Below are 12,842 nucleotides of genomic sequence, written 5' to 3' on the forward strand. Positions count from 1 at the left end.
GCCAGAGTGGCCAAAATGAACAAATCAGGAAACTATAGATGCTGGAGAGGATGTGGAGAAACGGGAACCCTCTTGCACTGTTGGTGGGAATGCAAACGGGTGCAGCCACTCTGGAGAACAGTGTGGAGGTTCCTCAAAAAATTAAAAATAGACCTACCCTATGACCCAGCAGTAGCATTGCTAGGAATTTACCCAAGGGATACAGGAGTACTGATGCATAGGGGCACTTGTACCCCAATGTTTCTAGCAGCACTCTCAACAATAGCCAACTTATGGAAAGAGCCTAAATGTCCATCAACTGATGAATGGATAAAGAAATTGTGGTTTATATACACAATGAGGTACTACGTGGCAATGAGAAAGAATGAAACATGGCCCTTTGTAGCAACTTTGATGGAACTGGAGAGTGTGATGCTAAGTGGAATAAGCCATACAGAGAAAGACATATACCATATGTTTTCACTCTTATGTGGAACCTGAGAAACTTAACAGAAACCCATGAGGGAGGGGAAGGGGAAAAAAAAGAGGTTAGAGTGGAAGAGAGCCAAAGCATAAGAGACTCTTAAAAACTGAGAACAAACTGAGGGTTGATGGGGGGTGGGAGGGAGGGGAGGGTGGGTGATGGTATTGAAGAGGGCATCTTTTGGGATGAGCATTGGGTGATGTATGGAAACCAATTTGACAATAAATCTCATATATTAAATAAATAAATAAATAAATAAATAAATAAACTTGATACAAAAAATAATAAAGTCATCAAAAAGATCACAGAATTAATGATACCCCACCATCACCACCATTACAACCCCCATCAAAAACTTAAAATGAAAAAAACAGAAAATAATGAAACATGAATCTGTCTCTCACGGGTAGAGATTTTTTTAATGGATTTTAATTTAAAATAAGTGGTTATTTAAAAAGGACCAGTTAGAAATCTTGGAATAAAAATATATTTATTGAAATATCAAAAAAAATAAAATAAAAGGAAAAAAACTTTCACAGACAGGAAAAGCATAAAGACAGAAGGGAAGAACAAAAAGAAGTTATATGAACCATAGATTTTGTTCATATCCAAGTATCCGTGTGTTGCCTAAAATTTCCTGAATACCAGGAAATAAAAATAAAGAACAAAAATTGTTTTTTTTTCAAAGATAGATGAAACAGTTACCTGTTTAATAAGCAGCTTCCATATGGGCTGGATTTCTACCTCAATGGCATTGGGCCCACACACTAATCTTCTGTAAGAAAGTGATGACCAATTAAGTGCCAAATCTAAAACCTCATTGAAAGGGTGGGTGATGGGTATTGAAGAGGGCATCTTTTGGGATGAGCACTGGGTGTTTTATGGAAATCAGTCTGGCAATAAATTTCATATTTAAAAAAAATTAAAAAATAAAAATAAATAAAAATAAAACCACATTGATAAGTGAGTACAACCAAACTAGGCAAAAGTCACTTCTCTACCTTTAAGGCTCTTTGTGCCTTTAATCAAAAAATATTAATGTGCACATCCTAAAATATTAACATAGTTTTAAAATGAAAGTGCATGATGGACAAAGTTGTTTTTCTAGTTAAAAAAAAAAACCTTAATGCAACTCAAGAATCAAAATGCAGTTAGAAAGGCATGTTGAGTTATTTTTTAAACAATTCAATCACATTCTGAGAACACCTAACAAGACCCAGATGTGACTATGTTTCTAGAATTCTCAGGCATTCTAGATTGCTCTTGATGTTCGAGATCATATATATCTTACCTTGGTCTCTTCAGCACCTAGGACAGGCCCTTAGTATATGAAAATAAATACATGAATGAATGAGCCAACAAACTAGAAGATGATATATGGTCTTCACATCTAACACTTTGCTAATCCACACATGAGTACATTCCAGTAAGAGGCCCTTATGTTTGTACAGCATCTGACAATCTACAGCGTTCTCACACAAGATTCTCTCGTTTGTCACAACGGTCTAGAGGAAAGGGCTAATATCTCCCATTTTGCCAATGGGAAAAACTATTCATTGTGTGTGTTCTGCCAAAGGTACCCATATCTAGTATTAATTGTGACAGTGCAACTCTTAGTCTTTTATACGTATTATCTCCTGTAATCATCACATTACCTCTACGAGGTTTCATATTATCATCTTTATTATAAAGGAAACTGAAGTTCAGATAAACTCAGTAACTCCCCCAGAGCCACAAGAGCAGGAAATAAGCAGATCCAGGTGTCACACCGTGGGCTCCACGACTCCACCTCACACTCCGTGAGCACTGATGGTGCAATGTGCATGACGTTTCCTGAATCTAAGGTGTAACAGAGCTCAGCCCAAGTTTGTCTGATTTCCAAGTCGCGCCTTTCCTACTGCAATGATTTGCATGGATCCCAGAGGACACAAACCAGGGTCTTCTGACTCCATGTGTGAAAACACTGAGGTGCAGAGATGCTGGGAGACAGAGAGGTCAAACAGCGTGTGCTGCTGGGTTTGCTGCCTGTGACTCAAGATTCCTTTCCTCTGGTACTCACAGGCATGCCCTTTTTTCCCAGTCAGGTGACAGACGTTGAGAATTAAGTTCGGCCCTGAAGTATACCCAAACTGACAGGGAACATCTCTTCCAAGCTCCACATTCAGTGATGTCACGTTGGTGGCTTGAAATCAGCAATAGCTGTTGTTTTCCCCACGATAGAATTTGGCAGACTCTCCCCATCCAAGCTTTTCTTCTTCCAGAGAGCTGGGTTACCAACAGGGTGACTGGTCTGGGGCCCACGTTAAGAGCTGTCTTGACCACCAAACATTTCTCCTTCTACTTCAGGAGGGTAAACAAAGGAGGCAGGAGCAGGGCATTAAGTGAAAAGAAAATGAGGAGGTGCACAACTGTCCTAAGACTATTGGATGGATGGGGGTAAGGTAGGTGTGGTTTGCCCTGTTTCTGTGAGATAAGAGAATTGCCTCACGTCCCTGTGGACCTATCTACGACAGGCAGTGAGAGAGAAAGTGACATCCAGTTCATGAATGAGTGAAGATAGGAGCGGGGAACCTCCTGGAATATTTTTCTTCCCAAGGCCTTCTGAAAATTTCTCTTCAGGATGTTGTCTCTCCTGATGTCCTGATTTGCTTTTTTGCTACCAAAAAGGTGACCACATAAATGTGTCCATTTTCCCTCTTTGCCTGGTTTCTGGGAAGCCTGAAGAGAAAGCTGTATTTAGACTTTGTGGCTTTTTGTCATCAAGGAGTTCTCAGTATCCTCCTTCATTTCTCATGTTGCATCCTTGCTTTTCATGAAGGCAAACTCATCTCCAGTTAAGAATTTAATCAGACATCACTCAAACAATCAATCAATCGCATTTTGAGTTTTGAAAAAAAAAAAAAAAGCCCTAGTCTTACATTTAAAAATGATGGGAAAAAAATAAAATAAAAAATAAAAAATGATGGGGGCGGGGGGAGGAGAACTTCACATTCTATTCACTCTCTTTACTGTCCACCTAGAAAAACCCATGAGTAAAACCTGCCTGTGTATTTGAAAGTAGATTATCTCCTCTATCCTTCGCATTTGGGAAACTAAACTCTTTGTCTTGCTCATTACATTGTCAAGTTCTTTACGGTGTGGACCAGCTTTAAATTTAATTATGTGTGATATTTAGTAAAGCTTGGCATTCGCTAAGGACAAATGTGAAGGGCAATCCTTCCTGTAGAAATGGTGTCCTAGGAGAAGTAAACTTGCGTTAATCAACTACACCTCCTAACAGCTCAATCCTTCACGTGTCTGGTGCTTAATGCTATGAAACCAGTACGCTCTTAATGACTCTGACAACATTTTGTGTTTCAACGTAATCGGCATTACATCTGAAATCTTATACAGTGATATTATCTCTAAGGCGTTTTGCAAACATTGTCAGAATCTGGATGATGCCTTGTTCATTTTTTCGTCATTTTTCATTCAGCAGGAGAAAAGTTTAAAAACAACAGATCGGTAATTCTCAGAGTTGGTGCGCATATGAATCGTCGGAGCAAGGGTTTGCTAAAAATGCAGTTTCTGCTCTCACCGCTACCCTTAGTTCCTACTTACTAAATGAAAATTATGAGGGTGGAGCCCAAGAACCTGTATTTTATGTACCAGAATGCTTCTTAGCTGGAGAATTTGTGTTTCTTATAGACTGTGAGGAAGGTCGGGCAGGATAGGTCCTGAAAATGGGCAAGAAATGAAGGTAATTATTAGGATTCTGGGGAAGACTTGCAATGGTTTACTTTCAGACTCACCAGCATTCACTATTTCAAATTACAGATGAGGGAAGCAGGGACTCAAAATCGCTATGGGTTACTAAGTAGCATAAGCATTTTTATGGTACTACTATACTATTATGTCCTAATCTCTGTGCATTTATAGATATTCTCACAATTGTACCACTATTCTTTCCCAATAGTTAGTGAATGTCTCTGGGGTAGTGAGTAAGCCTTATTTATCCTTAGATCTTTAGTGCTTGCAAAGTGCTTAGCCTAGTAAAGGCATTCGGTCAATAGATTAATGAATGCATTCATGTATTCATTCATTCCACAAATATCTGTTGAGCGTCAACAATGAATCAGGCACTGTTCTAGGTGTTATGAATGACACAACTACCTGAGCAAACAAAATCCTCATCTCCAGGCTGTTTCTTCATAGGAAAATTAATCATAATATTGTCTTTCTGCCTCTCCAAGGATTTAGAGGATGACAAATCAGATGTCTATGAAATGACTCAAGGCTTTTTAAGGAAAGAATGAAAACAACAACACAGATGAGACTATTTTACAATCCTGAAAGAAAAGACCAAATATTATATGCCTGCAATGTTCTTTTGGACTCTTGTTTTTTTAATAAGTTTGCCTGCGATGAAAACAACTTAAAATTTGTCTCTGTTGCTGGTAAATAAACTGGAATTAAATGAAGCTGATGAAGCATTATACCAATGGCTCACTGATCATAAGCCATTTGATATTTCAATTTCTGACGGCCGAGTTTACTCTCAGGAAGTATCACAAACCCTACCTGACCTCTTGCTCTTCACTGGTCAGGCCCAGTCCAAACGTGTGGTGGATATCATAGCAGGAGTTGCTGTCTTCCAGCAGGCTAGGGTGTGGTCAGGACAAGAAGCATACCTTAGTTCGTGGCACCCAACAAATCCGGTTCCTCCCTTATATCCTGATGAATGCTGAGAAAAAGACTTACCCGACTTTCTGAAACCTCTTCTCCAAGTAGTCCCAAACGTACCTGATTTTCCGCACTTGGATATATCGCAGCTGCAATTACAAATGTGATAGAACAGATGTCATTCACCAAGTAAAGCCCGTCAGGGGAGGTGAGGGCTTCTTGGTAGGGGTCCCCACGCAGCTCTCACTTGCCTTGATACATTGTTGTAATTCCCAGCCCAGCAGCCTCACTTGCTTTGACACACTGTTGTAATTCCCAGCCCAGCAGCATGACATTCAGAACTTTCCTCCAATAAACATTTGCAGTATTCTTTTTTAGCAAAGACATGCCATAACATTGTGCTCAAAATTGCTTACTTTTAATTCTGGCTTCAATACCGCATGGTTAATGACAGAGTGACAGTCAGCCACCAGGGGTTCTTCTGGGTTCTTGCTTATAGGAAACTTCAGTGTCACTAAGTAGAGGCATATAACCTTCTTCCTCGTATATCTTTGGAATTCATCCTAGAGAAATCAATCCAGCCCATGAACTTCTCAAATATTATTTATTCAATAAGTCACTCAATCAACCAAATACCTACCTAGACCAGAGATTCTCAAAGTTTGGGCTACAGACAAGAGGATCAGCATTAGCTTGAAACTTGCTAAAAATGCAAATTCTCAGCCCTACCATAAGCCTACTAAATCAAAAATTCTGGGGTGAGGTCAGCAGTCTGTGCTAAGGAGCCCTCCAACTAATTTGAGAACCACTGTGCTAGAGAATGAAAAGACACACTTCACAGGAAAGTTTTTTTTATGAAGAAAACAGCTTCTGGCTATCTTAACATGACATTTAAGCGTTTAAAATCTCTACTTCCCCTCAAAATTTGTATTCTAAAAAAACTGAAAAATATCTAAGAATACATCCTTCCTGTGTTATGTCTTTAAGAGTTGTAATACCAACAGCCACTACTCGTGTAATGGCTAAGGAAACTGAAAATTAGCCTGACATAGTAGTCATTTCCCCAGAGTGACATGGAGGAAATGTCCTTCCTTCCTGAGTCAAAGTAAGAGAGGGCAAGTTCCAGGATACTATTGCCATCTACTTGGGGACAAGAAAACTCAAGCAAAGAAAGATCTCTGGAACACCAGCCAGGCATTGGTGGCACCACCAATGCAATGCTGAAGGGCACTTACCGTTGTTCTTAGCAAAACAGTGTCTGCTTCTTGCAAAGGGCATGGGTTGCAATTAGCCCACACTCTCCACTGGGGCTTCCAGTAGAACACCAGCAGAAGAACCCCACATGTCAGCATGGTTGTTATAAGGCACAGGGCTCTGCGAAGATTCTGGGTCCGGTAACCAAACACCTCCTGGAGAGTAAAGAAAACATGACTCTATTTTTCTTTTTTTACATAAACACATCATTTTGTTCCAAGAAACACAAGCTTTAGATGCAGGGGTGTTAGTTGGGAGGCAGATCTGGTTTCGGCTGCTTGAAACAGATCGATTGCTCACAGCTGTCAGCTGATACAATAAAAAAAAAACAAAACCCATTTGGTTACCCTGGCATATGGAGCTTAAAACAGATGGGCAGGGGCGCCTGGGTGGCGCAGTCGGTTAAGCGTCCGACTTCAGCCAGGTCACGATCTCGCGGTCCGTGAGTTCGAGCCCCGCGTCGGGCTCTGGGCTGATGGCTCAGAGCCTGGAGCCTGTTTCCGATTCTGTGTCTCCCTCTCTCTCTGCCCCTCCCCCGTTCATGCTCTGTCTCTCTCTGTCCCAAAAATAAATAAAAAACGTTGAAAAAAAAAAAGTTTAAAAAAAAAAAAACAGATGGGCAGAACAAAGAATGGGCAGACTTATTTGGTTCTAGTTTTAGGAGTCACCCCATGATTTGGACCAGATTCACTTTTTTTAGGTATAAAGTTTAAAAATATATTAATGTAAATTTACTGGTGGAAGATGATACAAATGGTGGGATGATATAAATTAAGAGATTATCTGTGAACATGAAAGATTTTCAAAAGACAGCTTATAGGAATTTACCCTGATAGTAACATGCTGAAATAGTTCTACTTTTAGTAGTAGGGAAGTTGATATTATCATGAAATGAGTAAAGACTTTGAGATGCGGTTTTAGAAGGAAACAGTCGAAAACAATATATACCTTTATTTCAAACAAATTTCTAATTTCTCTCTTCCACAAAGAAGTGTCACAGCATTGGTTTTTAAATTTCAAAACCTTGATTTTTAGTGTACTTGGAAGACCCAGAAGAATGTTGATTATGAATGACATTATTACTATAATATTATTTTACCTTCTGCTGTTTTATGTGTGTGTGTTTCTAAGACTTTGACTTCCATGTCCACATCACAGAGATGTAGTGTTAAGAAATGGGTTTTTACTGAGTTTCTATAGCATTTTTAATGACGAAATCTTCTGGAATTTGATGCCAGTTTAGATCATGTTATAATAAATCTCTTGGCTTAATATTTGGAATAGTTTTCATCTTCAGTGATCATTTTCATTTTTTCTAGTAAAGAACTCTGGTAAATGAAGATTTTAATAACAGTTGTTGAAAGTAATCCTTAAACATGATGGAAAGGTCACAGGTAGCAAAGATGTTTGAGTCACTGCTCTACTGGTTATTAGCTATGTGACCTTAGGTAATTCATATTGTAAGGGTTAAATTGTGTAGGGCTAACAGGAAGCTTGAAAAATAACAGTTTTGTTCTGACACCGAAGGTGAAGGGATAACAGCCTTGCTTTACTCTTGCAAATCACATTTCATACTCTTGTAAATCAGGCTTTACCAATGAAGGAAAACAAAAGCTCAAAGAAAGCATCAGAGGCAAGGTCAAGGAGATCCACTGGTTGCAACTTAGTGGCAGAAAGTCTAAAATAATCACCTCATTTGGCAACTGTTTCTAACACATCTGGCAACTCTTTCTAACTCATCTGGGAACTGTTTCTCTGTTCTGTCCCCAGGTAATGATAAAACGATGTGATCAGCTTTAAAAACTCTGTACCCCGGTTGTTTGAGGCCGCATTCTTATCAAGAGTGTTGGTCCCGATAGGTCGGCCTTGCCTCTCATTGTAATAGACTTTGTTGTGACTGTCACTGGTGCCCCTAGCATTCTGTTTCAGGAGTCATATGGATGCAACATTTGGTGCATTGGCCGGGAAAGTTAAAGGTCTGAAACAGGGCTCTTCCTCAGATTGCTCCACCAACCCCTGGGAGGAAGCTTGGGATTGGGAGAGGTAAGGGATTCTTGGGGCGCACCATTTGAATGACTCAGGAGGGTCTGTCGGATGCGCCTATAGACCCGGAGTCAGGGATGCTACCGGGACACCAATGGACCCCATTTGATTTGGTTTTTGTCAAGAAAGATCCTATTTTTCAGGTGACTGCCACGGCCTACTGGCCTTGAGATCTCAAACTGTGTTGTCTTCGTGTCTTGTCCTCTTCCTGTTGACTGTGCGTCCCTGTCAGTTTTGCCTTTGTCATTGGTCAAAATCAGAGTCTCATACTAACTCATTCCTAGGACTATAGGAGAGCTGTCTCAGTTTTTGGCCTCCACGTTAAGAAGCCAGTCCTTCGAACTCTCTGTGAGGTGGAATGGACCAGCTTTCAAGTCGAATCGCCTCCACAGGGGACCTTTGACCTTACTTTGGTATATAAGGTTCATGATCTTGTCTTTTCTAGGCACGAAGACCACATTCCATACATTGAGGCATGGAGGACCCTCATTGAAAACCCTCCAGATTGGTTAAAACTTCTCCTTCCCCTTCCCCCTTGCCTCCCTAAAGTACAGGCTTTATAACTCAAAGGCTGCCCATTTGGAGCTCAGAATAAGAATCTTGATGGGACTAGGTGGCCGCCTCCTCTATCACCTGCACCAGAGGAAGAAGAAACCACCCGCCGCCCTATAGTTCTCGCTCAAAGAATACAAGTCAAGATGCTTCAGATCAGGAGGCAAGCCCAAGTCGGGACACTCCCCTGAGCCCGTCTCACACCCGCTCAGGGACTCCTGGAATTCCATCCCCCTCCCACTGCCCTGCCCCTTCTTCCAGGGCCACCCCTGCAGGGTGATGTCCGACCCTTTATGACTTATGTACTCTTCTCCACTAGCGACCTTTATAATTGGAAACTTCAAAACCCCTCATTCTCAGAGAAACCCCAAACATTAATTTCTCTTCTTGAAACTATATTTGTGACCCATCAGCCAACCTGGGATGACTGCCAGCAGTTCTTGCAGGTTCTCTTCACCACTGAGGAAAGAGATAAGATCCATCATGAGGCCCAGAAATTAGTGATGGGGCCAAACGGGCAACCCACCGAGGATCCCGCTGTACTTGAGGAAGTTTTTCCCTCCTCACATCTTGAAAATTGGGACTGAAACACTCCTCACGGTAGGCGATCATTGACCTTATTTCACCAGACTCTACTGGGAGATCTCCCAGTGGCCTCCCGCTGGCCCACAAACATGTCCAAGGTAACAGTAGTTCAGGGGGCCGAGGAAAGCCCCTCAGCCTTCTTAGAAAGGTTCATGGAGACGTACCGCACCTTTACCCCTATTGACCCTGAGGCACCTGAAAATAGAAAGGCATTAAACTTGGCCTTTGTCTTACAAAGGCCCCAGACATTAGGAAAAAGTTACAAAAATTAGATGGGTTTGAAGGAAAAAATTTACCTGAGTTAGTTTAAATAGCCCAAAAAGTTTTTAACAATAGGGATTCTCAGGAAGAAAGACAAAAAAATTGACTAGGGTGGTAGCGGCTGTCCTGGATGCCCGCGGGGAAGAGGACCCAGAACGTCCAAAGAATTCTGGTCTGGGCAAAAGAAAAAAGACAAAGGGTTATAGCGCCACTAGGAAAAAACCGATGTGCATATTGCAAACAAGAGGGACACTGGAAAAAGGATTGCCCCAACTTAGCCCCACGCAAAACTCGGCCACTCCAGGTATCTGTAATGGGAGTCGATTCCAACTGACATGGCCGCGGCTCGGTAGCCCACTTCTGAGCCGTTGGTTACTGTTAATATAGGGGGCCAACCTAAGACCTTCTTGGTGGACACTGGGGCAACCTTTCAGTTCTAAAACAAGATCCTGGCCCCACCAGGCAAGGAGCAACCCTGGTGCAAGGAGCAACTGGGTCCCAGACTTGTAAATGGACCACTGAATGACAAGTAGATTTAGGCCATAAAACCGTTACACATTCTTTCCTATTCATACCTGAATGTCCCTACCCTGGATTACTAGGTAGAGACCTACTGCAGTTTGAAATTCACTGAAGGGGGTATGCATATTAAAGGCCAGGATGGCCCAACAACAGTAATGGTGACTGTGCCACTTGGGGAAGAGGGCCTGCTCACTCCGGTGAGTGATAAAAATGTCCATGCAGTCGACCCCCTCCTTATAAGCCTCCAGGCGGACTTCCCCCAGGTATGGGCCGAGACCAATCCACCTGGGCTGGCGATTCATCAAGCTCCGATAATAGTGGAACTTAAGGCATCTGCACTTCTGGTAAGACTAAAACATTATCCCATGTCCCGGGAGGCTAGGCGGGGAATCGTCATTCACATCAAGCGTTTGTGCAACTCTGGCATTTTGATCCCATGCAAGTCGCCACGGAACACTCTGCTTCTCCCTGTCTGGAAGCCTTATTCATCCGATTTCCGGCCAGTTCAGGACCTAACAGCAGTAAACACCAGGGTAATGGACATTCATTCCACTGTACCCAACCCTTATACTCTCCTTAGTTTGCTTCCCCCTTCTCAGGTGTATTATACAGTTCTGGACTTAAAAGATGCCTTCTTTGCCATCCCGCTGGCCCCGCAAAGCCAGCCACTATTTGCATTTGAATGGACTGATCCTGAAGAGGGAAAAGCAGACAGCTCACTTGGACTCGACACCCTCAGGGATCTAAAAATTCTCCTACTCTTTTTAATGAGGCCCTGCACCAGGATTTAGAGCCATTTTGAATCTCCAACCCCCAGGTAGCTCTACTGCAATATGTTGATATCTTGTTGGTGGCCCCTTCTCATTTAAAATGCCTGAGAGCCACCAAAGAACTCTTGAGTCTTCTGCAAAAACTGGGGTACCAGGTGTCAGCCAGAAAAGCACAGATCTGTCATATTGCAGTGACTTATTTAGGTCACAACCTTAAAAAAGGTAAGCACTATCTCGGTGAACAAAGAATTCGGGCTATATTCGATATTCCTCAGCCTAAAACTCGCAAACAAGTTCGCGAGTTCCTGGGGGCAGCAGGCTACTGCAGACTATGGATACCTGGCTTTGCTGAACTGGCAGCCCCTTCGTATGCCACTCTCAAGGGGTCTCCAGAGTCCTTCACATGGGGGGAGACTCAAACTAAAGCCTTCTAAGCCTTATGAGATGCTCTCATGACCCCACCAGCCTTGGCCCTGCCAGATCCCACCAAGCCATTCCATTTGTTTGTAGCCAAAAAAGGGGGGTAGCCAAAGGAGTTCTGACTCAGCGCCTGGGACCTTGGCCCTGACTGGTGGCCTATTTATCCAAACGGCTGGACCCAGTTGCTTCCGGGTGGCCCCCATGCATTTGACAAATTGCCGCCACCACACTCCTAAAGACGCAAACTAAGCTTGGGGCAAGCATTGTCTGTCATGGGACCCCATGAAGTGGAGGCTTTACTGCGGGCTCCCCCAGAGCGATGGCTGTCAAATGCTCGGATTACCCAATATCAAGCATTGCTACTCGACCAGCCCCAAATACGTTTTTGTGCCCCACAGCCTTAAACCCAGCCACTTTGCTGCCCAAAGGACAAGGTCCGCCTCTGCACTCTTGCCCAGAAACCTTGGCGACGATCTCATCCCTCCGCTCCGATATTACAGATGTTCCCTTACAGGACCCTGATAGCATGTTTTCAGATGGCAGTAGTTTTGTGTTTCAAGTGCAAAGGCATGCCGGTGCTGCAGTGACAACAGACCGCGAGGTTTTATGGCAACAGACCCTTCCCCCAGGAACTTCAGCCCAGGGAGCAGAGCTCATCGCACTAACAAAAGCCCTAAAACTCAGAAGAAACAAGTCAGTTAATATTTATATGGACAGCCGCTATGCTTTTGCAACCGCGCATGCACACGGATCCATTTATCAAGAGCGCGGGCTCCTCATGGCGGAAGGCAAGGACATCAAAAATAAAGCTGAAATTTTAGATCTTCTAGCAGCCATCTGGGAACCTGCAAAGCTGGCAATCATTCACTGCCTGGGACATCAAAAAGGTGACTCCCTAGAAGCAGTTGGAAACCTCCGGGCTGATGCAGCAGCCTGAGAAGCTGCCCTAACTAAAAGTAAAAGTGCCTTGGAGATACCGATCTTGACAGAGCCTTTGCTTCCACTGGAGCCCAGTTACACTCCTAAAGATTTGGAGTGGGTTTCAAGAAAAGGGGGAAGTATGATACCAGGACGAAAGTGGTTTCAGCATCCTGAAGGTAAGATACTCTTACCCACGGCACTCGGGCCGCGCATGATGTGTCAACTCCACCAAGGGAATCATCTGGGAAAACCAAGATGGCGGAATTAGTGCGGAAAAATTTCAGGGCGCAAGGGCTGGGAAAAGAGATTGAAGAGATGGTTGAAAGGTGTGTAAGTTGCGCCCAAGTAAATCAGGGTGCAAGTAAGAAGGTTTCAGAAGCTAAAAAAGA

The 12,842-nt window shown here is 42.9% G+C and overlaps 1 protein-coding gene across 3 annotated transcripts in view; it reads right to left on the bottom strand.

Annotated features, from left to right (window-relative positions):
* The window catches only part of LOC147577366 (putative cation-transporting ATPase 13A5), a 115,999-nt gene that overhangs the window by 85,202 nt on the left and 17,955 nt on the right, over window positions 1-12,842 (bottom strand). The window contains exons 2-6 of one of the 3 annotated variants that reach the window (XM_086675011.1): window positions 6,361-6,534; window positions 5,542-5,688; window positions 5,204-5,274; window positions 5,024-5,104; window positions 1,169-1,238 (exon numbers count right to left, since the gene is read on the bottom strand). In XM_086675011.1, coding sequence (XP_086531137.1) covers window positions 1,169-1,238; window positions 5,024-5,104; window positions 5,204-5,274; window positions 5,542-5,688; window positions 6,361-6,534 — 543 coding nt within the window. Of the gene's footprint in view, window positions 1-1,168; window positions 3,182-5,023; window positions 5,105-5,203; window positions 5,519-5,541; window positions 5,689-6,360; window positions 6,535-12,842 lie in introns of those variants that run through there. The other 2 variants (XM_086675012.1, XM_086675013.1) reach the window with 2 other exon arrangements.

This window comes from Puma concolor, chromosome C2 (genome assembly GCF_028749965.1).
Source record: "Puma concolor isolate L17-30 chromosome C2, mPumCon1.1.hap2, whole genome shotgun sequence".
Classification (NCBI taxonomy): Eukaryota; Metazoa; Chordata; class Mammalia; order Carnivora; family Felidae; genus Puma; species Puma concolor.